The 23106-nt window shown below is 48.6% G+C and overlaps 1 protein-coding gene across 1 annotated transcript; it reads left to right on the top strand.

Annotated features, from left to right (window-relative positions):
• Nucleotides 1–16092: 16092 nt before the first annotated feature.
• BOD1 (biorientation of chromosomes in cell division 1) lies at nucleotides 16093–21301 on the top strand. The gene is made up of 4 exons (XM_058034779.1): nucleotides 16093–16284; nucleotides 17312–17436; nucleotides 19169–19369; nucleotides 20489–21301. Exons 1-3 carry the CDS (start codon nucleotides 16093–16095, stop codon nucleotides 19365–19367), a joined length of 516 nt encoding a protein of 171 aa, XP_057890762.1. The 3' UTR covers nucleotides 19368–19369; nucleotides 20489–21301.
• Nucleotides 21302–23106: the final 1805 nt, after the last annotated feature.

The following is a 23106-nucleotide window of genomic DNA, read 5'->3' as shown; positions in this document are numbered from 1 at the left end:
CCTGCCCTGTCCCCTCGGTGCTCCCTGCAGCAGGAACTGCACACAGAGCCCTGGCACTTGCTGAGCGCTGGAGCTCAGGGTGTCCCTCAAGCCCAAGCTCAGCCCCACTGCCCCTAAATCCTCAGAAATTCCCATTTCTCCGGGGATTCAGGGAGGCCAAGGGGGCTGTAGAATACCTGGTTATGCCTGTGATGTGTTTCCTTGCTGCTGGAAGGTTTCCAAAGGCATTTCAGGTGCTGATGAGACCTTCCAGCGCATCCATTTAGAGTCTGCAGTTTCCCTTCCTTCCTGCATTATTTACCACACAATCCCAAGCTGCTTAAAAGACTGTTTCAAGCTATTTTCTGAATCATCCTTCCCTCCCTTCGCTGCTTCATGTAATAATCTCTCCCAAATCTATTTTGGGAGTGGCATTTTGCAGCAGAGCCTTGTTTTGTTTGCTTTTTTTTTTCCCCCCCCCAACTGTTCTGTTGCAGATGCAGAAAGTTGGTTTGTTACTGGGGAGCTGCAAGGACAGGGCTTGCAGATCCCGTGTCCTGAGGCTTTGCCTCGCTCCACTGTCCTCTCTGGGTGGGGATGAGGAGGCTCAGAATGACAAGAGCAAGGCTGTGCCCATTAATTTGCTCCTGCAGAGCTGTTCCTGGTGATCAGAGCTGCAGGCAAGGGCTTTTTGCAGAGCTCTGTGAGGATGGCAGCTCATATTGATTTCTCAGAGCAAGGTCCCCGATAAGGGTTTGGATTCCTGAATTATTCTGGTATTGTGCAGGGCATCTCAGCAACCTGGTGAAGAGGAGGGTGGACATTGCCAGGAGCTGGGTTACAGAACAAAAATAGCACAAGAGGGGGTATATCTTGAGCTGGACAAACTGGAAAAACTGGAAACTTTTTTTCAGAAACAACCAGAAATCTTGAAAAATACCTCAGACCTTATCCTGGAACCAAAGACACATTTTGCATCAGAGAGGCTACACTTAATTTGCTCCCTCAACTCGGTTTCTCAGTCCCCCAACATTCACATTAGATTAATATTTGCAATTTGGCTGCCCTGCTCTTACCCTGAGAGCACCTGACAGGGCAGTGACTGCACTTCCACACCTCAGGTTCACAGCCAAAGTGCTGCCCTTGCCTCAGCAGCTTTTGGCCAAGTTCAGTGCAGTCCTCAGCTTTGAGCATAATTGCCCAATACAGCAGTGACTCTGGTCTCCAAAGGCCAAAAGGAGTCAGGGAGAAAGGAGGGAGGAGAGCTGAGAATTGCACATTTCAGATGTGGGATGCAGCTATTTCTTTTTTGGGGGCCTATTTCTGGAAAACTGGACAGCTAAAACAAGAAAGCAAATCTAAAATGAAAGATCACACTAGAAAGCACACACACCCAGACACCAGGGCAGGCAAGAGCTGGGGGACCTGTGTAATCACAGCTATAATGATTCTATAATTTCACATCCAAACATAATTAGTCGAGGTACGTTCTTTGACAGCTAGAGATTTGCAAAATTAGGGTCAAGCAGGTTCATCTTTTTAATTGTTCTCATTTCCCCCCTCTGTGTTGTTTCTTGTCGCTTTAGAGGCTCCTCCCTGGGCTATGGGGATTTCTGAAGGAATTTTGAATGAGTTAGAGATGGGACTTCTGAGTTTTTAGATTATTTTTCTTATCTTCTACATAGGCAGGAAGGGCGAGCTGGGCTCACATCTTTACTGCATAGCTCAGGAGGTCACAGGACCCCTAGTTACAAGACCTTTTAAGGATTTATTGACTAATAAAACACTGCCAACAAGGATATTTATGTTTTTGATCTAATCTTTAAATATTTCATCTTATGGATTCATGTTACAGGGTAAGCTTTCTTAGTTAATTATGTTGTGACACACAAACCTACAGCACTGCGTTCTAAACTCCTTGTTTGCCTTGGTAACTACTTTTAGTTTTTCTATATCTTAAACTCTAAAACTTTAAACTTTCTTCTTCTTAATTTAACTGCTTTAAACTATAAATCTACATTCTTGCTTCTAGCACCTCAGTTTGGAAGCTTTTTCCTAGGTTTCAGATCAAATCTTGTGTTTAACTCCAAGCTTTGGCTTACAGGCTCAAAGTTCTGAGAATTCCCTGTATTTTGGATTCCAGCACTGGGCCAAATGCATCTCTGGGATAACCCCTTTTAAAAAGTTCCCCTCACATCTTTTCCTTTGTGCCCTGGGCGCAGCATGGCAGCAAAGAGCTCTGCCTGCCTGCCTGGCCCATCACACCCTGGCACAGAAGGACTTTGTGTGCAGCTTGCCAGCCCTAAGAACCCAATTCCCTGGGGAAGAAAAAATAAAAATCCAACTGCAGGCTGCCCTCTGCTCCATCCCTTATTGCTGTCAGCAGCAGAGAGCAGGAACCAGCCTAATTCCAGCAAGATTGGTGCCTGCAGTTTAGGGTTGCAGTAGGTGTGCCGGGGGCTGTGGGGATGTGCAGCCAGATATTGCTTCAAGTGGCAGCTTTCCACTTTTACACACACTTAGCATTCCCAAAGCAGACACACGGAGCTCCTGAATGAATACAGAGGTTCCTGTTTGCTCATTTGAAACTCTGCATTAAGCAGCATTCCCCAATATCTGCAACGGCACTAACTATTGATACAATCAGCTCTCAGACTCCAAGTTTCTGTCTCAGCCTGATGCAGGGATCACTAAGGAGACAGACCTAGAAATCTTCACCCCAAGAGCCAAATTCTCTTCATTTTAACAATGGCAAATATAAATACTGCAGGAAGTAATGGAAAAAACAGCACCTTGTTACTCCAGAAAGGCAAAAAATACTTTAAAATGCAAATTATCTTTATGTACTTTTGAACTGGAATATATCCTCACCTTCAAATCCACCCTCCCTCCCTCCTCCCCGAGCTTCAGCAGGGATTAATAGTCCTGTATGCCAAGAGAGTTCAAACACTATTTTTAATCACATCTTACAAGCACACTGTCCCAAATGCTTTGCATGACAAAGCAACCGAGGGAGCGAAATGAGAGAGAGCCGCGGTTCGTGCCTCGGATCCAGAGCCCTTTCAGGAAAGGGGGATCTCAAAAGGCACCGAGGAAATGGGGCTGGAGCAGAGCCTGAGGAGGTGGGGATGGAGAAGGGAATGTTTGCTGGGATGGGTTAACTGCAGGAGCTCAGGCTGGGCCAGAGGGAGGGCACTCAAGGACACTGCAGAGCTGGCGCTGAACTTTCTGTTCCCGCTGCCTGTTTTGGAGAGAGTCCTGGGGATGCCTCCCCTTGGGAATCTGCCTGCTGGAGGAGCTTCCAGAGCTGCCCACTGCAGGGTGACAGTGGCACATAGGCATGCTGTGACACCACAGCTTTATATGGACTGCCAGGTCCTGCTGGGGTTTGCAGGGTTTACAGCTCCAGGGACCCTCAGTGACCCACTGGGGAACCCACTCAGCACATTTGAACTCTATTTCTAGGTCTGTTCTGTGTGTTGTTCAATTCTGTTCCACTCTGCTAACAGCCTTTGGATCTGGATAAAGCTCAGCCAAAAAAGAAGCCTCATGTGCTTCACCCAAATCTGTTCAGGGATCCCAGAGGTCTTTACAAAAGTGAGTAAATAGTAAATATGAACACCCTCCCTCTGAAGGCAGCATGTGCAGTCAGTGTCAGAGCTGGGAAACTTCTCCTGCTCCAGCATTAAGGTGGTGTGGCCAGGCTGGAGCAGAGGGGAGGTGGAAGCACAGGTTTGGGTGACCCTGTGGTGCTGCAGAGCTCCCCAGGCACTGAACCAGGGCTGGGACAGACTTAGAAATGTGCACTGAGGGTCCAGGAGGCCCAGCCACAGGTGAGTAATAGAAATATAAATGGTTTGCCTCCCATCAAACCCAGTTAATCAGATTTACAACATTTTAACCATGACAGTCCCTAACACCAAGTCATCACCCACATGTGTTTGTCACCTTTGCCATGGCAGCACAGGGAGAGCTCCTGGTTTGCAGCCTCAGTGCTCCCATCCTGGAGCTCTGCCTTTCTCCTCATGCTCCCAAATTCCATGGGAACCTCTGAGGGATGGATCCAGCCCAGCACCTCCTGCAGCTCTCTCTGTGTGCTGGGGCCTGTCCTCCATGCAGGAGGGGCTTTTGCTGTGCACATTTTCCAGAGAGGAGCTAAAAGCAGTGAGCCTGTTCCCTGGGGAAGGGCAGGGGGTGTCTCTGCAGTCAGCCAGCAGTGACCTGAGCTCAGGAGGATGGAAAGGAGGACAATGACACTTCTGTGCTGCTTGTCACCTGAGCAGACACAAACTGGCATTAACCTCACCCCTACGTGGGACAGACACGAATGCCAGGACACAGAAATGGTGAGGGCTGTTTACAGTGGAGATGTCAGAGCATCTCAGCCCTGCTGGATGCACAAAGGGCTGCTGCTCCCACCCCAGCACAAACCCAACCCTGCACAGGGGTTCTGACCCTTCTCCCCCTGCACCATGCATGGTCCATCAGCAAACCCTGCTCCTCAGCCTCTCTAAACTCTCCTAAATTGATAAATCTGCCTCTTAGTAAAGGCCACTGAGAAGGTTTTAGGCTGAGGGAGAAGGATTTTGAGAGCCCTGTGCTCAGAGAAGCAACCTGTGCTGGATTCTAACTAGAGCATTTCCTGGGCACCCTCACAGTAATTATTATATAAGAAACACTTTCATGTGGGATTAAGTTCCTGCATCCTTTGTACTCCACAGACAAAGTACAAGGCAGGCAGGGAAACAGAGGAGCTTTAGAACTGTCTCATGTTCACACACATGACTGCCATTGCTGCTCAGCTCTCAACTCGCACAAAACCTGAAGGCAGGATTCTCCACACACCCAATTCTTCCATGAGCTCCTCAGTGCAAGGAATGCAGGATTGGGCTCCACCACTCAGGGCCAGTGTCCTTCCCCTGCTCTCTGCCTGCTGTGGACCCAGGAAAGGCTCAGCCTGGAACCTGGGGCTGCACTGCAGCAGATCCTGTTGCTGATGAAAACAGGCTGCACACACTGCTTTGTTTTTGCAGGGTTGCTAGGGAGCACTGTTACTATTATTGATTTTTCTAAGGCCTCTGAACCACTTATCAAAACAAGTTATTCCACACGCACCACAAGGAACGAGGCCTGGTTCCCTGCAGCTCTGTGCCCTCCAGCCCTGAACTTTAATTCCCAGGGCAATGTCCTCTCCCTGTCCCAAAGCCAGCATCTCCCTCCCTCCCGCATCTCCCTCGTGCTTGGCAGAGCAAGAGGCAGCAGAAGCAAGAGCTGGGTCATCACTCCAAACTTGTTTATTGGCTGGCTGGGAGCTACAAACAGTGGCTGATTTCTAAATTTGGCCTATTTCACTCTCACTGGGGGATTAATGCTGGCTTTGCTCTGCTATCCAGTCACCAGTTTGCATAAAAGCTGTAAGAATTTGTTCTCTCTGCGATTTGATGAATTTAGCTGAAAATTGGCCAAAAGCTGTTTCTGGGAGGAAAAGGAGGCGGTGGATGGGCAGGGGGTCAGGCTGCACAGTGTGGAAATCAGGCTGGAAGCACAGACAGTAAGGAACTGCCTCAATTTTGCAACAAAATACAGAGGGAAAAACCCAGAGCACCTCATTAAGTCCCAGACACTCGGTATCACATTGGTACTGCCTCTGATAGTGGTTCTTCTGACACAGACTATTTACTGAACTCACCTTGGCTCTGGCAAGTGTGGCTGGCAGAACACTGATGTGATGAATATTCACACAGCAGGATGGTGCAATTTTCATGACATAGATACCATTAAAATACCAAGGTCCAGAGTGCAAAAGCAAATGGGAAAGGTCTGAGAAACCCAAGCCTTGGAGCTGGCCACTTGCTAATGGCAGCTTTGCACCTTTTCTACCAGACAGCAGAGATAAGTAGCCTTCACTTTCAGAGTTCTTCTGTTAAAGGACCTTTTTTGGGAAAATTTCTGATGGTTGCTAACAAACATGGAGCTGCACCAGCCTTAGCAACACAGGGAGAGCGTAGGTGTGAGGCACCTGTGCTCCAGTCCATCTTGGTGGCCCCTCACTGCACTCCCTCCAGCAGCTCCACATCTCCCTGGGGAGCCCAGGACTGACCACAACACCCCAGACATGCTTAGGAGCACAATCCAGAGCTCCTAACAACTGTCAAGGGGGACAACACCACCAGCAGAGATAGGAGCTGGGTTTTGTGAATACATTTTTCCTAAATCTGGAGACTCCCTTCTCCTTGCCTTCCTGCTCTGGGATGGACAGCCTCAGGTGAGCAGGAGATTGGTGACAAGCAAAAGGAACCAGGGCCTGGAAATGCCCTGACCCTACAGAGCAGGGCTGTGCACCATCCCAGGCTCTCCAGGCAGGCAAGGACACAGCAGCACCTCCCAGATCAGAATCTCAAAGAGGTCTCCAAACATTGCTGCTCATCGACACGGAGAAGAGTTTCATCTCGTGTGAACAGCTCACTCCCCAGAGTCCCACCACATCCAGCAGGGCTCTGTTTATACTGAGGAAGATTTTTATTGACTCTTTTCTCCCAAATAATTGATAAGCTCCTCCTGCTGCCCCACTTTGATCAGTCTCTACCCCAGTTGTGCCCAAGGTCTGGTCTGGTTCCAGCCCATCTCATTATCTCAAGCACCAGGAGCAGGTGGTGTTTACAGGACTTGGATTTGTGCACAAAGAACACAAATCTAGAGGCCACACTGGGAAACAAAACTCATTCAGAACAAACACAGCTGGATTTCTTTATACATCCCTTTGCTGTATTCCTATCCCATTTATTTTTCCTTCTGCTTTCCCTTTCTTGTTGTCTTTTCCCCTCTGAAGGAGGGGGTCAGCATGCATTGAAATCAGGGAGGAAACTTCCACAGCTTTGGAACCTTTCAAGCCTTCTGCCCTCTTCTCCCTGGGCAGAAAAATCACCTCAGTGAGTCTCTAAGCATGGGGAGATTATTAAACCAGAGAACAAAATAAAGGCCATGAGAGGTTCTGGGCCCATCTCCCTGATCAAGTTCGGACTTTTTTTCCCAAGGCTAAAAAGGTGAGGATTGTGTTATCCAGGATGGATTCAGGGAGTTGTGGAGAGTGAGAAGTTCCCCCCTGAGCCCTTTTCCCAGCTCCCTCAGCTGCTCCTCACAGCCCTGGCTCCTCGTTCAGAGTTCATTCCTGATTTCAGTGGTTGAAGTTCCCCTTTCACAGACACTCACAGTTTGTGAATCGCTCCTGTCAAGGCTCCAGCTGTGGCAGACCTCAGAGAAGAAGGGACCAAGAGAGAAGGGACCAGATGCCAAGAGAGAAGGAACCATTTTTCTAACATTTCAGGTGTCTAACCCGGAGAAAAAATTTCCTTAATGTAGAAAGCCACACAATGTATGTTTGAAATGAAAGGGTTTTAGCAATGATGCAGCAGAGGTCCCTCCACACCCCATCCAGACCCAAACCCTGAACTTAAACCCAGTTCTGCTGGATCTGCCAAGCTTCCATTCAGCCATGCCCAGCTTGAAACTGTGCTGAGCACTGGGGGAAGCTGCAATGGAACACAATGGACTACAAGGTTGTCGGACTTATTTTTCACTCCTTACATTAACTAATTAGCTTTCTTCCTCATTAAAGTCCCTTCAAGCATATCAATTACCCAGCTCTGATGGCAGGGATGCTTCAATAGCCCCCAGTGCAATCAGATGAGCTGGAATTCAGCAGAGCAGACCCACAGGGTGCAGGGTTGGGTTACCCATGTGTCAGCAAAAGGGCATTATTCTCCTGACCTCCTTCTTGCAACAGGAGCTGAATGGTGGCCTGGAGAGGGCAGAGGAAATGCCAGCAAAACAGCACAGTGAGCATCTCCCAAGGAGCTGCAAGGGGAAACCAGAGCTGGGACAAAAGGCCACAGAAATGTCCAAGTGTTGGTCTAAAATTAGGACAGCCCAAAACTCGGCCTCTGTCTTCTTTTGTTTCTATCTGATGGGAGTGGCTGCGCAATTTGTGTCTTGGTTGGAACAACTCCACCTCTCCCCTGTAGGAAAATGGTGAAGAGAAGGCTGTGCCCTGCTCTCAGCAGCTCTCACCCACACCAGACATGTTTATCCAAGCAGCTCAGCACAGCAGGTTTCCCTAGGAAAATTCCAGATCTGTCTGTTTTCCCAAACCACTCTGTCACAGCAACATCTCATTGCTGCCCTCCTGTCGGAACCCAGCACATTCCTCTGGCTGCCCTGGGTGATTTGAGACCCTGGCAGGGGGCTCAGAGACCTTGGCATGGAGTCAAAACCACCTGTGCCTTCAATTTATCCCATGGAAACAATTCCCAACTTTGTGTGGAGGGTCACAAGGCACAAGAGTTGAGTAAAATGATCATTAATTTGTCACAGGGTGAAAAAGTAGAATTTTGGGGTTTTATAATGGGGGTTCAAGAGGCAAGATGGAGGAATCTGGGTGTGTCCTGTCCTTCTTGTCCACCATATTCTGCTGTGATGGTGGCACTTTGGGATTGGTTTAGAGTAGAGACAGAGTGTCTAACATAGGTGATGGGTATTGGAAAATTATTGTAAATAAAGCACACATAGTTTTTAGTATAAAAAGCCAACACCACCCTAAGGGTGGTCAGTGTGCCTCAAACCAACCTGCTGGACAGATCTCAGCAGGTCAGAGAAAGAATGAAATAGATAAGAGAAAATAAACAACCTTGAAAAGCAGAACCAAGGAATCTCAACTTCTTCTTCAATCACGGAAAAAGAGACTTTCTACCACCTCAGGGGTCATCTCAACCACAGAAACCCGAGGCCCTCCTGCTTCACCTGGCACTGCCCTGGCCCTGAGCTGGCTGCTCCCCATCTGGCAGAGGCTGTTCCAGCGTGGGCACCAGCAGAGCCCGTGAGCAGCAGTGACACCCAATCTGCCATGCCCACGCTCGGGGGCTGCACTGCTCCTGCAGCTGAGCACTGAAAAGCACCCGGACAATAAGGATGCATTAAACTTTTATCTCCAGCGCTGCAGCTACAATAAGCAATCAAAGAAATTGCCGCTCTCCCAGGGCTCCCGATTGCCTAAAGGAAACCAACTTTTGTCTGGGCGTGGGGATGTGTGTGAGAGAGGAAAGATGGATAAAAGGAGCTCAAATAGCAGCTGCAGTGTTTGGCTACTTTGCATTAGGCAAATGATGAGCACTGAGCACAGCACAAAGCTCAGGCAAAGGCAGCTTTATGCGCTCACACACGGGAAGAAGAAATAAGATATTTTTCACTCCAAAGATTTCATGGTCAAGCCCAGTTTTTGGGTTATTTCCCCTCAAATGTGAGCTTTGTAAGAGACAATTACCAGCCTAAAATTCCTCCCAGAGCCGCACTGTGGAAAAATCCCTTTGCACAAGGATGTTTTTCCCATTATCCAAATTTTGGCGGCCTGGATGTCTCTACAGGCAGGTGCACCTCACCCTTCCATGAGTGGCAGCAAGAGCAGGATTATCAAATCACGTTATAATTTCTAAAACTACAACAAACTGGTTGAAAAGCTCTCATAAGAATTACACATGTTCATTTTCACTGTACTCTCTGGCCATTTAATGATGTGGAAATTTTATTTCTCATGAAATATCCACAAACTGGCCACTTTCCTCATGAAATATGCATGAATTATAGAATTCCTTATGCTCCTGAGAAAATAAACCACTTTAATCTGAGAAAATTCTCCATTTTATAATGTCAGAATGCTTTCTTTTCCTTTTTTTGACTCAGAACCACGGTGCTTTCAGAAAAGGTGGTGCTTGTCATGAACCAGCCTTTTCATGTGAAGGGGAAAACTGTTAAAAAATAAAAATAGATTAAAAAAAACAACCGCAAAAAAAAAAAAAAAAACCCAAAAAACAAAAACCCAAGAGCTGATATGGATAATTTCAAAACAATTCTTTGCTTTTCAAACACTGTCTTATTGTTTCCTTTCCCACAATCCTTTAATGGGCAAAAATCCCTGGTAAGAAATCATAGTATTGAAAAAACTTTGTTTTCAATCCACTTTGTTTCTTGGTTTCCCATTTCTCTGTGGATGTTTTCCCTGTCCTGCAGATAAAACCGTGTGAGTAGGAACAAGATATTTGCTCCAGGAACAATAACATGGATTTTCTCCATTTAATTTTAATACAGCTCTAAGAAAAAACTAAAATTCCCCCATGTGCACAATTGTCTCACTTACAACAGCACCTCTCAGCAAAGGATCTGCACGAGCTTTACCAAGGAGAAGTGTTATGATTTACAGTCTGTTAAAAATACACTTTACAGCATGTTAAAAATAACCTTTTTGAGAAGTCCTTGATGTTCAAGGCCAGGCTGGATGGAGCTCTGAGCACCCTGGGACAGTGGGAAGTGTCCCTGCCATGGCATGGGGCACACTGGATGAGCTTTAAGGTCCCTTCCAACCCAAACCATTCCATGTGGAATAACTTTTATGCCTCTAGAGCCTTAAACATTTCCAGCTCTGCTGGTATCTGCCCCAGTTTGGGATTTCTGCGGCACCTTGGGCTGTTTCACACACCTTTCCTTCACATTCTTGCATGGTTTTCCATGAAAAGACATCAAACTAATGTCCTCTCACCCCACCCCCAAAATATCAAGGGGATGTTTTAAAATCAGAGGCAGAGAAACATTTCCCTGTGTGAAAAAGGAGTGTCTCCTTCTCAGAGTGGGAAGGGATGAGGAGGGAAGGACTAACAAGGCTCAGGAAGGAGATTTCTGCAAGAAATGTGCTTTTTTTCCCTGAGAATAAGCAGCATCTTCCTGAGAGCCATCATTTTGATTCACCGTTTCACGTGTAAATAATTTACCAGGCTGAAAGGTCAAGAGTTGCGGGTCCTTAGAGAAGGGGAGAAAAGTGCAAGCTGTAAATAAGGCACGAGTAACTTATGTGGGGCATAAAACACGTTGTAGACACCACGTAGATCCACAAATGCACAAAGAGGGAAACCCCAGCTCCACATCCACCACACAGAAGCAGAAATAACCTCTACCCCATGCTTCATCCCCTTGAACTTCACTTGAGAGCAGGAAGCACACTGAGTACAATCTTTTGGGATAGAAATTACACTTTTAAATTAGCTCCACGACGCCCAGATGCGCTGCTGATGGATGCATGAAACAGAGGGGCGAAAGAAATTAATTTCCAGCCTCCTTGTTTTCATCTTTTCATCCTCTGATGTCAGGGTAATTGCTGCTGGATGTGCCAGAGCAGTCCTTGCCTCTGTGCAGAAGGTGAGGGAACAGCTGCTTTCCTCCCTGACACCAGTGCATTTCCCATCAGCTGTCAGGCACCATCAGATCCCTGAATGCTCCCAGCGCGTCACGCTGTCCTCACGCTCACAAACTCCAAACATGGGGCTGCTCTCCCCAGTTTGAGGCAGAAAAGATCAAATCTGCACAGATTCGCAGCCAGGGGAGGAATGCTGCAGGGACAAGCAGTGCAAACAAGCAGAGGACCACTAAGGAGCAGGGGGTGTTATCCTGACATGGATATTCAGGTGGAAAGAGCAGGAATAAGCAGCACTTTGTGCCCCACACACTGCTCCTCACAGTGCTTTGTACAGCAGTGCTGCCCTCAATAGTGAGATCTGTGCTATGGAAAATTTCTCAGGCTCAGGCAAGGAAAGTAAATAGTGGCCTTGGAGAAACAGCATTTCATCCAGCAGTTTGCACAGATAGCCCAGGTTTTTTTGGGTTTGCTCCCATCTCTGACACGGCATTCCAGAGCAATCACAAGCTGTTCATTTCCCCAGCAAAAAGCCTGTATTTCCCTGCTCAGTGGGGCAGTTACTGACTCCATCAGCTCAACTGGCATTTCTCATAAACATTTATAAAACATGTGAAAACTTCAAATGCCAACAACTCTTCCAAGGGATTATATTACACAGATACACTCCAAGGCTTCATTTGATGATCTAGTTTGGAAAGTTATCCCTTCTGCATATATGGCAATAATGTTTATATTATTTTCACCACATGATTTCAGCCTTTCATAATAATGGAAACAATGATATAAGAATGAACAAGTGACATTTCTGTTTGAGGACACAGCATGCATCTCCTCTGAAAGGCTCTGCAGCAGCTTTACAAATACATTTTCCTTTGGTATTTGCAGATACTTCGAGCTCCAAATTGTTTCAGCTACAAACCCACCAAAAAAAACCAGAGAATAAAACACAATCCTGTGGAGGTGGGCATGTTGAACACAAATTCTGTTTACTTACATCTCTGCTATAACACCAGCCACTCCAATATAATGCATATGCATGCACACACTCACATATATATATATTTACATATAAAACAAACCAAAGTATAAATTTCAGTGCAGTGTTTCAGAAATAGAGTGATTCAGAAAGCGTGTGGTGTATACAGCATATGCTCCATGGGCAATATGTTGCCCAGCACAAATGGCAAACATGCAGGGAATAGACATTTTCTTCCAGGGCTCTGGAGCCTCCAAAAGGTTGGCAGGCTGGCTGCGTGCTGCACATTCTTTGGGAGAGAATTATGGGCTGGGGAACATTCCTGCAGCTTCCCAACTCTTTCAATAATTTGCCACCTGCACAGCCAAGCTGTTCTTTGTGTAAATCTCCAGGATCTCAAAACTCTGGAGCTGACCCTGCTGCACACGGAGCCCCAGGGAACGTGGCTTTAACTCTTCCAAAGGCTGGGGCAAAGATTAAACACAACCTTGGGGCTGCTGGCACCAAAAGGACCAACCCAATACACATTTCCTCTGTTTCAGCAGCTCCTGCTCTCTCCTTACCAGCACAGGGCACTGGACCAGGGTTGTGATGCTGAGCCCAGCTGCAAACAGGCTCCCCAGGAGATGGGCACAGCCCTGAGGCTGCCAGAGCTGCAGGAGAGCTTGGCTATTGCTCTCAGGATGGGATTGTTGGGGTGTCTGTGCAGGGCCAGGAGTTCCACTGGCTCATCCCTATGGGACCCTTCCAACTCGGGATATTCTCTGAGAATATTCCACCTGAGCTTCTGCCCTGTGCCAATGCCTGACCATCCTTTCCAGGAAGAAATCTTCATGATGATGATGATGAATCCACCCTTGACTGGATCCCAAGGAGAAACAGTGCAGGGTTCATGAGATTCTCTGGAATTTTGGCTTTTCCTGCCTCTCCAGCAGCTGCCCTGCTCCTGAGCATCAGAGATGGGCAGGATCATGCCAGGCCTGGTGCCAGGCCAAACACAGAGGGGGAAATCTGGTCCCCAGTGCTGAGGAAGGAACAAACTCCACCTCCACAGAGGATTCACACAGAACACGCCCTGCAGCAGGAATTGATTTACACAAACCCAATGAAAATGAGAAGCTGAGGGGACAAGGGCTCCAATGAGAGCGAGCACAGGCAGGACCCCACTGCTGTGTATTCCACGTGGGAATCCTCACCCTGCCAGCTCCACAGCCCTTCCAGGACCTTCTGGCTCATGCAGCATCACAATGTGAGTTTTCAGTGAGATCTTTAAGGAGCAGAAATGAGCACCCATGAAAGCAGGTTTCATTCACAGCACTTTTTGGGAACAACTTGGTTTTGTCAGCCAGTTGCAAGAACCATGAACTCTTTGCAGGCAGCTGTAGCAGAGATGGGTTTTCCCCTGTGATATCAGAATTTCCATGGAAAGAGGTGCTGCTTTACAGCTCTTGTGACTGTGGTGACAGGAGGAGGGTGAAGAAGGGGGGCTGAGAATGGAGGAAATGTGCAATGCAGTGATGACAAACACTGACAAAGAAAGGACTGGCCTCTGGCACTGATCGTCTCTGACAGAAAGTGTGACTGGAATTCAGGTTTTTCACAAATTGAAATTACAATTAAATACCCACACCTCCCTGATCAGCCAGGAATAAGTTCAAGGAGACTGTAACACAGGAAAATAAGATTAAAAATCATTGATTGTCATCATGATTGAAGCAACTTTCTACACCATTTTTTTTCCTATTTATTTCACCTGAAATAATCTTTCTCCCTAAGCTTTCCAAGTTTCCTTCCCCTCAGCCTAAGCATTTATCCTACCATGAGAACTGCATCTCCAACACAACAGCAAACAGGCAAAAATTCTCCCTCCCTGAGTCTTCCACTGACCTGAGCTGTGGAAACTGCCTGGAGCTTTCCTCGAGGCCACAGATATAGGGAGAGTTCACAGATCTCATAAATTCTGTACTCAAGATGTATTCAAGGAGAGGTTCACAGCTCTGCTCCCTGGGGGCAGGCTGCTTTATCTGAGGCACCACAGTTTAATGCTCTCACTGTGTGCTGTGATGTTGGGCAAAAACACACAGATAAAACAGATTAAACACTCTGTTTTTTTTCTCTCCCCCCTACTCCAGATCTCAAAACTATTAAACACTGCTTGACTTCTACCACAGCTTGTAAGAGAACCCGTGAACCTTCATTATCTCATAACTACCTGCTTTGCCCCCTGTGTTCTGCCTTGGAGCATCAATTGTGCCATAGTGGGAGAGAGGTCACTGCATCCACCCACAGGAAAAGGCACAGACCTCGCAGAGGGGCTTGGGGCAGTGCAGCAGCATCAGCACCGGGGGCAAGGCAGCTCCAGAGCAGCCGGGAGCACCCCAGGGATGTTCCATAGCAGCCAGGAGCGTCCCAGGGATGTTCCATAGCGGCCAGGAGCACCCCAGAGATGTTCCAGACCAGTCGGGAGCATCCTGGGGCTGTTCCAGACCACCCCGGAGCATCCTGAGGACCGGGAGCATCCCGGGTACCGGAGGTTGCACTGAGGATTTTCCCCTCCTGCATCACAGTCCGTTCCAGTCATTTGTTAACTGGGAGGGGATCTTTGCTCGGAGCAGTCCCCACTAAAACCCTGGGCTGCATTCTGTGCTGCTGAAGGGTTTTGCTTTTGAGGTCGCTGCCTCTCAGCCTTTCCGCGGGAAGGAGCCAGCCCATGGCAGCAGGAAAATCACCCAGAATAAACAAACAAACACATAAATAAATAAATAAATAAATAAATAAATAAATATCAGACTCCTCCGTCGCTATCCTGGCTGCTGCGAGGGTCCCAAGAGATGAGCCACCCCTCTACCTTCGAGGCTAAAATCCATTAATTTCGTCCCTGCCAGGGGAGAAGGCGAGAGAAGCGATGGGGATGGGGACGGGATGGGGACCGGGTGCCACCTGCCGGGGTGGCCGCGCTGCTTCCCCCGCTCCGAGCCGGCACCGCGGCCACGGCTCTGCCCCTGTCCCTGTCCCCGAGCAGCGACCGCCCCTGGGACCCCTGAGAGCTCCCAGGGAAGGGCTGGGGCAGGGGCAGGGTCAGGCTGGATTTTGGGAAAGAAGAACCCTTGGGAAAGGTTCTTCCCCCAGAGGTGCTGGCACTGCCCAGGCTCCCCAGGAATGGGCACAGCCTGAGGCTGCCAGAGCTCCAGGAGGGCTTGGACAGCGCTCCAGGGATGCCCAGGGTGGGATTTTGGGGGGTCGAGAGCTGGGATGAAATGGGCTCATTATTGCGTACCCCATCGCTGGGCAGGGAGCGAACCCAGCGTGTGGGGTTTGTGCCCGGCAGCTCCCGGGTCAGCGATGGTCTCAGCACACACAGCCCCCGCTGGGGGCAGCCCCGTCTCAGGATCCCGATAGAAATACAGCACGGTCCCACACAAATTGATGTATTTGATTCGCAATTTACATCATCTCCGCGCTCACTGCGGCACAGGAGAGCGCACAAGCCACAGCCTCGCTGTTGTCATGGCAGGGGCATCCCTGAGCATCCAGCTGCACACCCGGGCCATGCTGAGGAACACCCGTGCCCTCTGCCCGGCTGAGCCCGCTCCGGGGGCACACGGGGAGCCCTGTGACCGCCCCGGCCGGGTGATCCCAGCACCGCCATCCCCTCACAGCCGCCGGTGGATGCGGAGAGCGCCGTCACCGCCCCGTGAACTACAACTCCCAGTATACACTGCGACAGCAACGCGCCCGCATTTCCGCCACTCCGCGGAGCCGCGCCGCGCTTTGCGCTGGGATTTGTAGTTCTAAACGAGTACTCAGCGTGTGGCATCACTGCTGAGGAGAACTCGCCTCCCCGTGATGCAGCGCGGCGCAGTGACACCATCAGCGCGGGCCGGCGCGGAGCCCGCGGGCCATGTCGGAGAGCGGCGGCGGGGCCGCGGCGGGCGCGGGCGGCGGCGCGGGGGCCGCGGGGCCCGGCCCCACCGACCCCGGCTCGCTGCCGCCCGGGGACCCGCAGCTCATCGCCATCATCGTGGAGCAGCTCAAGAGCCGCGGCCTCTTCGACGGCTTCCGCCGCGACTGCCTGGCCGACGTGGACACCAAGGTACCGGGGCCGGGCAGCGAGCCCAGGCCCTGCCGCTCCCGGGGGAGCCCCGCGGCCGCATCCACACCCCGGGCACAGAACGGGCACAGAACAGCCTCAGCTTTTCATCTCAGCTCAGGCTTTCCTGGGAAAACGCCTTCCCATAGGAGCAGTGCGGATCCCAACCTGTATTTCTGAAATTCCCATATTCTCAAACGTCCCCATAATCCCAAACCGAACCTTTAACCTTTGATTCCTGAGTAGATCGCCCCAGACTGTTTGACATTAATTTTTTTCTCAGCCATAGCAAACTCATCATTATTTGTTGCCAGTATTGAATAGGGCTGTCAGTGTAAAGTTGGATTGTCCTCAGTGGCTGTCAAAATTCAACGTTTTTTGTTGAATTTTGCTTTCCCAAAGCTTTTATGCTTCCAGCAGGAGCCCTGTGCTGGGATCTGCCATCCTCAACCAGAGCAGACACATCAAACTCTGAAATATCCCTGTTTCCCTCTTGTCCTTCCCTTGCATCCAGGATGTGCATAGTCCTGAGCATTTATATGGATTTATTAGTTAAGTTCCTGTTCAATGGAATTACATTTCCTCAGATAAAACTCAAATAAGTATAATAATGTTTAAATTACAATTTTATACTTTTATTCCTCTCTGCTAGTGCTACAGAAGCAAATAATTCAAGTTTTTCTTTAGTGGCAGCATTGCTCAGCCACTTTCCTAGGAATTCTGGGGTGGAGGCTTTCCAGACAACAAAAACTCTGCTTAAACAACCTCTGTCTGCACAGTTTGCATTGCACTACAATTTCAGCCCAAATCTACCCAGCTGCTTGAATTATTCCAACACTGAGAGTTCTGTGCAATTTCCAGTTGTTTTCTCAGGGAAAACAGGATTATCTTTGTTCAGGGAGTGAAAGGAGGGACACACAGACAGCAGGGCAGTCTGTGTGTGACAATAGCTGCACTGTGCAGGGCTCTGGCAGGGGGTTCTTGGGAGCTATTTGAGCTGCTGAATTTGGTTTATTTTTATTTTTTTTAGCCAGCCTATCAGAACCTGAGGCAGAAAGTTGACAACTTTGTCTCGACCCACCTGGACAAGCAGGAATGGAACCCAGCCATGAACAAGAACCAGCTACGGAACGGGCTGAGGCAGAGTGTGATCCAGTGAGTGAGCAGCTGCACGACAAATGGGATTTATAAACCATAAACCTCCTCAGGCAAGGCAGAGCTGGCAGAATTCAGGTTTTCACAGCACTTTCTGTTGTCCTCCCTTAGTTTCATTGTGAGAGTTGGTGCAGGCTGAGCTCTCCCCAAAATGCACATTTTTGCTCTGCCTGAAATGGGTGGGTTTGAGTGGGGAAATATTTATATTTGCTATCCAAATTATTGCTGCTGTGCTGAGCTGGGTGACCTTGATCTTAACTTGCAGGAAAGAGAAGAGCCCTTAAAGATTCTGTAAAGAAAGAGTCCTGAGGATGCCAAAGGTTTGTGTGCAGCCTGCAGCCCCTGTCCCAGCAATCTCTGCACCAGCTCCTGCCCAGCTCTCTCAGACTCTGCCCTGGGGAGCACCACGATGGGCAGAGGGCTGGGGCAGCTCTGCTGGGAGGAAAGGCTGGGGGAGCTGGGATCGTTCAGCTGGAGAGGAGAAGCTTTGGGGTGACCTCAGTGTGGCCTCACAGGCCTGAAGGAGCCAACAGGATGGGGAGAGAATTTTACAAGGGTTTGGAGGGATAGGACAAGGTGGAATGGCTTCAACTGAGAGAGCAGGCTTGCAGCAGATATTGGGAATAAATCCTTCCCTGAGAGGGTGGGCAGGCTCTGGCACAGGGTGCCCAGAGCAGCTGTTGGCTGCCCCTGGATCCCTGGCAGTGCCCAAGGCCAGGCTGGACAGGGCTGGGAGCACCTGGGACAGTGGGAGGTGTCCCTGCCATGTCATGGGGTGGAATGGGATGAGATTTAAGGTCCCTTCCAACCCAAACCATTCTGTGACTCTGACAGTTCACACTGATTCCCAAGCTGCTGAGACTTAATCAGGGAGAGGAGGATGAGGTTGAGGTATTGCACAAAATGTTGTGAAGGACAGCCCCAGTGCTGGGCAGTCTGAACAGTCCCTGTCCCTCCTGGAGGGGCAGGGCTGAGCCCTGGGGGTGTCCAGCTGTCTGTCCTGCCCACCCAGGCTCTGGTACCTGCAGGTGGCACGAGGTGCCCTGTCCCTGCCTCCTTCACAGCCTCATCATCCTGGGGCTCCTCTCCCAGTGCCGTGACCATCTCCATTTCGTGTCCCTGCTCCCTTGCAGACATGACCTAACCCTCCCAGACATCTGTGCCCCACCATGCAGGGCCCTGGCACAGCCCCTGCAGTCACCAGGCACTTCAGCTCCTCTGCTCAGCCCAGAGCCTCTGCTGTGCTCTCACTGCCTTGTTTTTACAATTCAAACCCTTTTAGAATTCATTCCCCTCTGTCTAGACTGTGACAAGGAGCAAGTGACAGTCCAGTTCTGAGGGGCCAGGGCTCTTCTCCCTCCACTCAGCCAAAAAAAAGCTTTTGCTGTCACCTGCCCTCCTCCTCAGAATAGCTTATTTCTCTCCTAGGGCCAAAATGTGTTTGTTTGCTTTCATGTTGACCTGGTTTCCACGGGAGCTCTGTTAAAAGTGGCTCTTGGCCAAGGTGTCATTTAAGTACCTGGGAGAGCAGATGTGAGTTGTTAATTCTGTAGGGAGCAGGGAGAGAAATAGGTGAGTGAAACAAGTCCCTGTTAAGGATCTCCTGAGTAGGCTGCAGTTCTCACCATGTTAATGCTAATTGCAGCTGACAGGAGGGCTCTGGAGAGTTTCTGGAGGAGATTGGGGAGAAGTTTTTCAGAGGAGCTGAATGACTTCTTTGTCTTTGTTCAAGGTCAGGAATGCTGGAAGCTGGAGTGGACAGAATTATTTCTCAGGTGGTGGATCCAAAACTAAACCACATCTTCAGGCCTCAGATAGAGAGGGCGATTCATGAATTTTTGGCTGCACAAAAGAAAGAGGAAAATGTGCCAGCTCCTCCTCCAGAGCCTGAGAATAAAGATCCTCCTGCTCCATCTCAGGATGCCTCCTAAAGGTCTGGTATCTGTGCACTCAGTGCTGACATTCCTTGTGCCTCATCTCTGTATTTGTGCAGTGCAAGATAGAGGAGGGCCTGGCAGGGGGGACACTTTGATCAGCAGCCTGTTGTCATTGTCACACAGCCTCTGCCACTCCAATGCCTCTAAAAATAGCTGGGGCTAAGACATAGGGGTGATGTAAATCAGCTATCAAGGAACACTGTGCACTCTGCCAGAGCTGGGTTTATATGAGCTCAAAAGGCTTTTTATTCAAAAAAAAGAAAAAGCATATCCAGCAGCATTAACATGGAAGTGGCTGGACTGCCTTCAAAACTGTATCAAATGGATAAAAATATATATATCATGTACTGAAACACAGTGGGAATAGAGTGGTGACAAGTTATTGTGGCTTAGCATTGAAAGTTTTGGGTATCTCTGCTTCAGAACAACACTGGAGTGTTGAATTGTCACTGACCAAAATAGTCCTGCTGGAGTAAGGGCAGCATCTCTGGGAGTGAAAAACTGCTCACTCAAAACCTGATTTAAATAGAACAACCTGACTCTTCCAGCTGCAAGGACTGAGAGTGCCTTTGTGGCAAACAGGTTCATTCTGGCTTTTGTGATTAAAATAACTCCAGGGGCCTCAGGGGGCCATAACTGCTCCTCTGTCTTAGCACAAGGTGTGCCCATCCTTGCTAAGGTTGATTTGGATATTGAGGAACCACTGCCTTGGTGGGAAATTTCAATCTGCAGCTTTGCTGGGGGACTTAAAACCATGCTGCATGAAAAGAAGTTAATTATCAGTTGTTCCATCTGCCAGGGCTTTCTGAGAGCAAAAATGCTCCATAAACTCTGCAGCTGATTTATTTAGGAGGAATAAGAACCTACAGTGGCTGTTCTAATGCTTGGAATTAGCAGAGCAACCAGCATGGGGGTTTAAGTGGCTGTACTATCACCCTGAGTTATTTGCTTGTGACTTGCAGCTTTAATGCCTTGAATTTTTGCATTTGTCTGGTTCAAGTAGTTTAAAAGTCCATTATAACCCACAGTTAATAATATATCCTAATCTCTCCTAATGCACTGCCTTGTGAAGGTGCTTTTACATCCTCTAAAATCTCTTTTTTTTTTCCTTGCAGGGAGATCCTGCTGCAGTTGCAACATGCCCTGTTTATCTGGCAATGGATTCCTTGTTCCCTTTGGTGCAGGGTTGCTGTCTGCCAAAGATGATTAACCTTTATTAGGCCTGTAGGAAATGGGCACTGAAATGGGGAAATTCAGGTGCACCTGGAGTTCTGCCTGTGGAGGGACAGCCCGAGTGTGGAGAGATTTTTGCTGTGAGCTGCAGCATGTGTTCATTAGTCATGCCTTTGGGCAAGGGGGTGGGAAGGGAAGAGGGAGTTGTCTGCAGTCTGGAGGGAGTGGGGAAGAGGTGCTGCAAGGAGCACAAAGAAAGGAAGGAGGGTTTGGGGGTGGGGTGTTTTTTGGGGACCAAGTAGAGCTGTCAGATTTGCTTTGATAGAAGCCTTGTGTGCCTCTGCTGAGTTACAGAGAGCAGCAGGTGCCAGCACAGGTGGAACTCGCTGCACTGCCTGCTTTGGGAAAGGAATTTCCTGTTCAAAACTGGAGCTGAAGCTTCAGGACCCGTTATCCGGATCGGTTCTGTTGGGCACAGGAGCACGTTTACAGTTGGCTGTGCCTGTAGCTGATGTCACTCCTGTTTCCCAGGGAACTCTGGGGAGCAAAGGGCACACCAGAGATGGGGATCAGGTGGAAATTTGTCTTTTTCTGCTTGGAAGACTTTTCTTTCTCAGGTGCCTGGTGGAAACTGTCCTATGCTTTCAGCTTGAATGCATGCAGTGTCCTCTGGATGACAGTCAAATGGAGAATGTGATAACCTGTTCTGCCAGCAAATGTCCACACCTTTTTGCAATAAAACACCTCAAAAAGCATCTCTGAGGCTTGGCTTCTTCAGCAGTTTTTTAAGGAGAAACTATTTAAAGAAATCCAGGAGTCCTGATGGCTGGAACCCTGAGGAAAGTGTGACCTTACACATTTTAGGGGTTAATGCAGGTTTAACAACTTGGGCTTGTTTCTTGCTATGAAATAAGATGATTTTAGTATCCTTTCCACAGAAGGTGTCCCAAAAAATGTAAAATATTGTGAGGATTGTGTGAGTAATGGGTTCTCTCATGGATGTTGGTTTGGGGGTTAAGGACTGCTCTAAATGTGTAATAAATGCTTTCCCTTAGGGCTTTAAGGGCAGCTCTTGACAGAAAAGAACCTTTTACCTCCTGGTAGGGTTCTCAAGCACTTCTTTGGAACTGAAACTTTTAGTCAGGGGAAAAAATGGTCCCAGAGTTTAGAAAGAGCAATGAAAAGGATTCTGACTGTGCTTAGGCACATTCTGGATGACAGTGGCAGCAGTCAGGGAGCAGGACAGGAGCTCAGGGGTTTTTTGTAGCAAGTCAAGCTGGATTTACTGCAGTGAGGAGGGAACCTGAACATTTCCTACCTGGCAGCTGCTTTATGAGATAAGTGAAGGAGAATAGACTCAGGGTAGTTTTTAAAAGGCTTTTCCATTGTTCTGTCTGTGTTAACCCTGAGCTCTGCCACTGCTGTGCCTTTGGTGGGGCACAGCCTGTGCACAGCTCCTGTGGCTCTGGGAACCTTCAATGACAACAGAAGCACCTGAAGAGTTGGGGCAGCCAGTTTGGGATCACAGGCTTTAATGTTGGGGTTCTGAAATCCTTGCTTTGCATCAGAGCCTTGGAAGCAGCCCTGACACAATGGGACAGTGACAAAAGCCACCAAGTCCTTCTGATGAAGGACTTATGCAGTGCCTTTGATGAAATGCTGCCAGTCACACAGCCAGAATCAGGATCCAGCCTTAAAACCTCAGTGATGAAAGAGAAATCTCCACGGCAGAACAGAAGAACAAAGCTGTACCCAGTGCAGAAGTGCAATTGTCCCTGCAGGAGGATGTTGGACTGAAGCTGGGGAATGAGTCAGGTTTTGCTGTGCTGGGTGTGTTAAACACAGCCTGAGGAGTTTGGGGATGAAGGATTCAAGGAATTCTGATTCAAGGAATCAGAAGCTCTCATTAAACCGAGATATTTGCACAAGCATCACTGCAGAACATTCCTTATTTTCCCACTCTGCCCTTCTTCCATCAAACCCTGCAGCCATACAGCAGCTCTGACCTCTCTATGTCCCAAATGCTGTCCTGTTAGAAAACCTCAACAGCAGAATTCCATTGCCTTTCCCCCATTATTCCATGTAATGCAAATCAAACACACAAAGCAATCCATTTTTACAAACATATTTCAGTCCAAGATAAACTTAATTCCAAGTACTGAACAGCAGTTAAATGATGAATAATGTGTTTATAACATATTTTTAAGTCAAACTGATTCTTCCTTTGAATTAATAAGCATTTTCTGATTTTTTTTTAACTTATGCAAATGTTATATAAAATAAAGGAATGATTCCTGAGGCACTTGCTGTGTAACTGTTCTGCCATAACTCCAGAAATGCTTTTCAGTGAAACCTGGGGCAGGTTAGCCCCAGAGCCAGGCAGAACCCACAGCTGCTGATCACCTTACCAAGGTCACAGTTCCACCTGAGGGGATTCTGGATTCCTCATAGACAGTTTTTGAGTGGGTCACAGACTCAAGCAGACTTCACCAGAAGGAGCAGAACCAAACTGCCATCACCTGTGTCACCTTTAAGGTCCCTTCCAGCCCAAGCCCTTCTA

Source organism: Melospiza georgiana, chromosome 15, assembly GCF_028018845.1.
Source record: "Melospiza georgiana isolate bMelGeo1 chromosome 15, bMelGeo1.pri, whole genome shotgun sequence".
Taxonomy (NCBI): domain Eukaryota; kingdom Metazoa; phylum Chordata; class Aves; order Passeriformes; family Passerellidae; genus Melospiza; species Melospiza georgiana.
The sequence above is the reverse complement of the archived record's forward strand: the minus strand, read 5'-3'. Positions and strand labels throughout refer to the sequence as shown.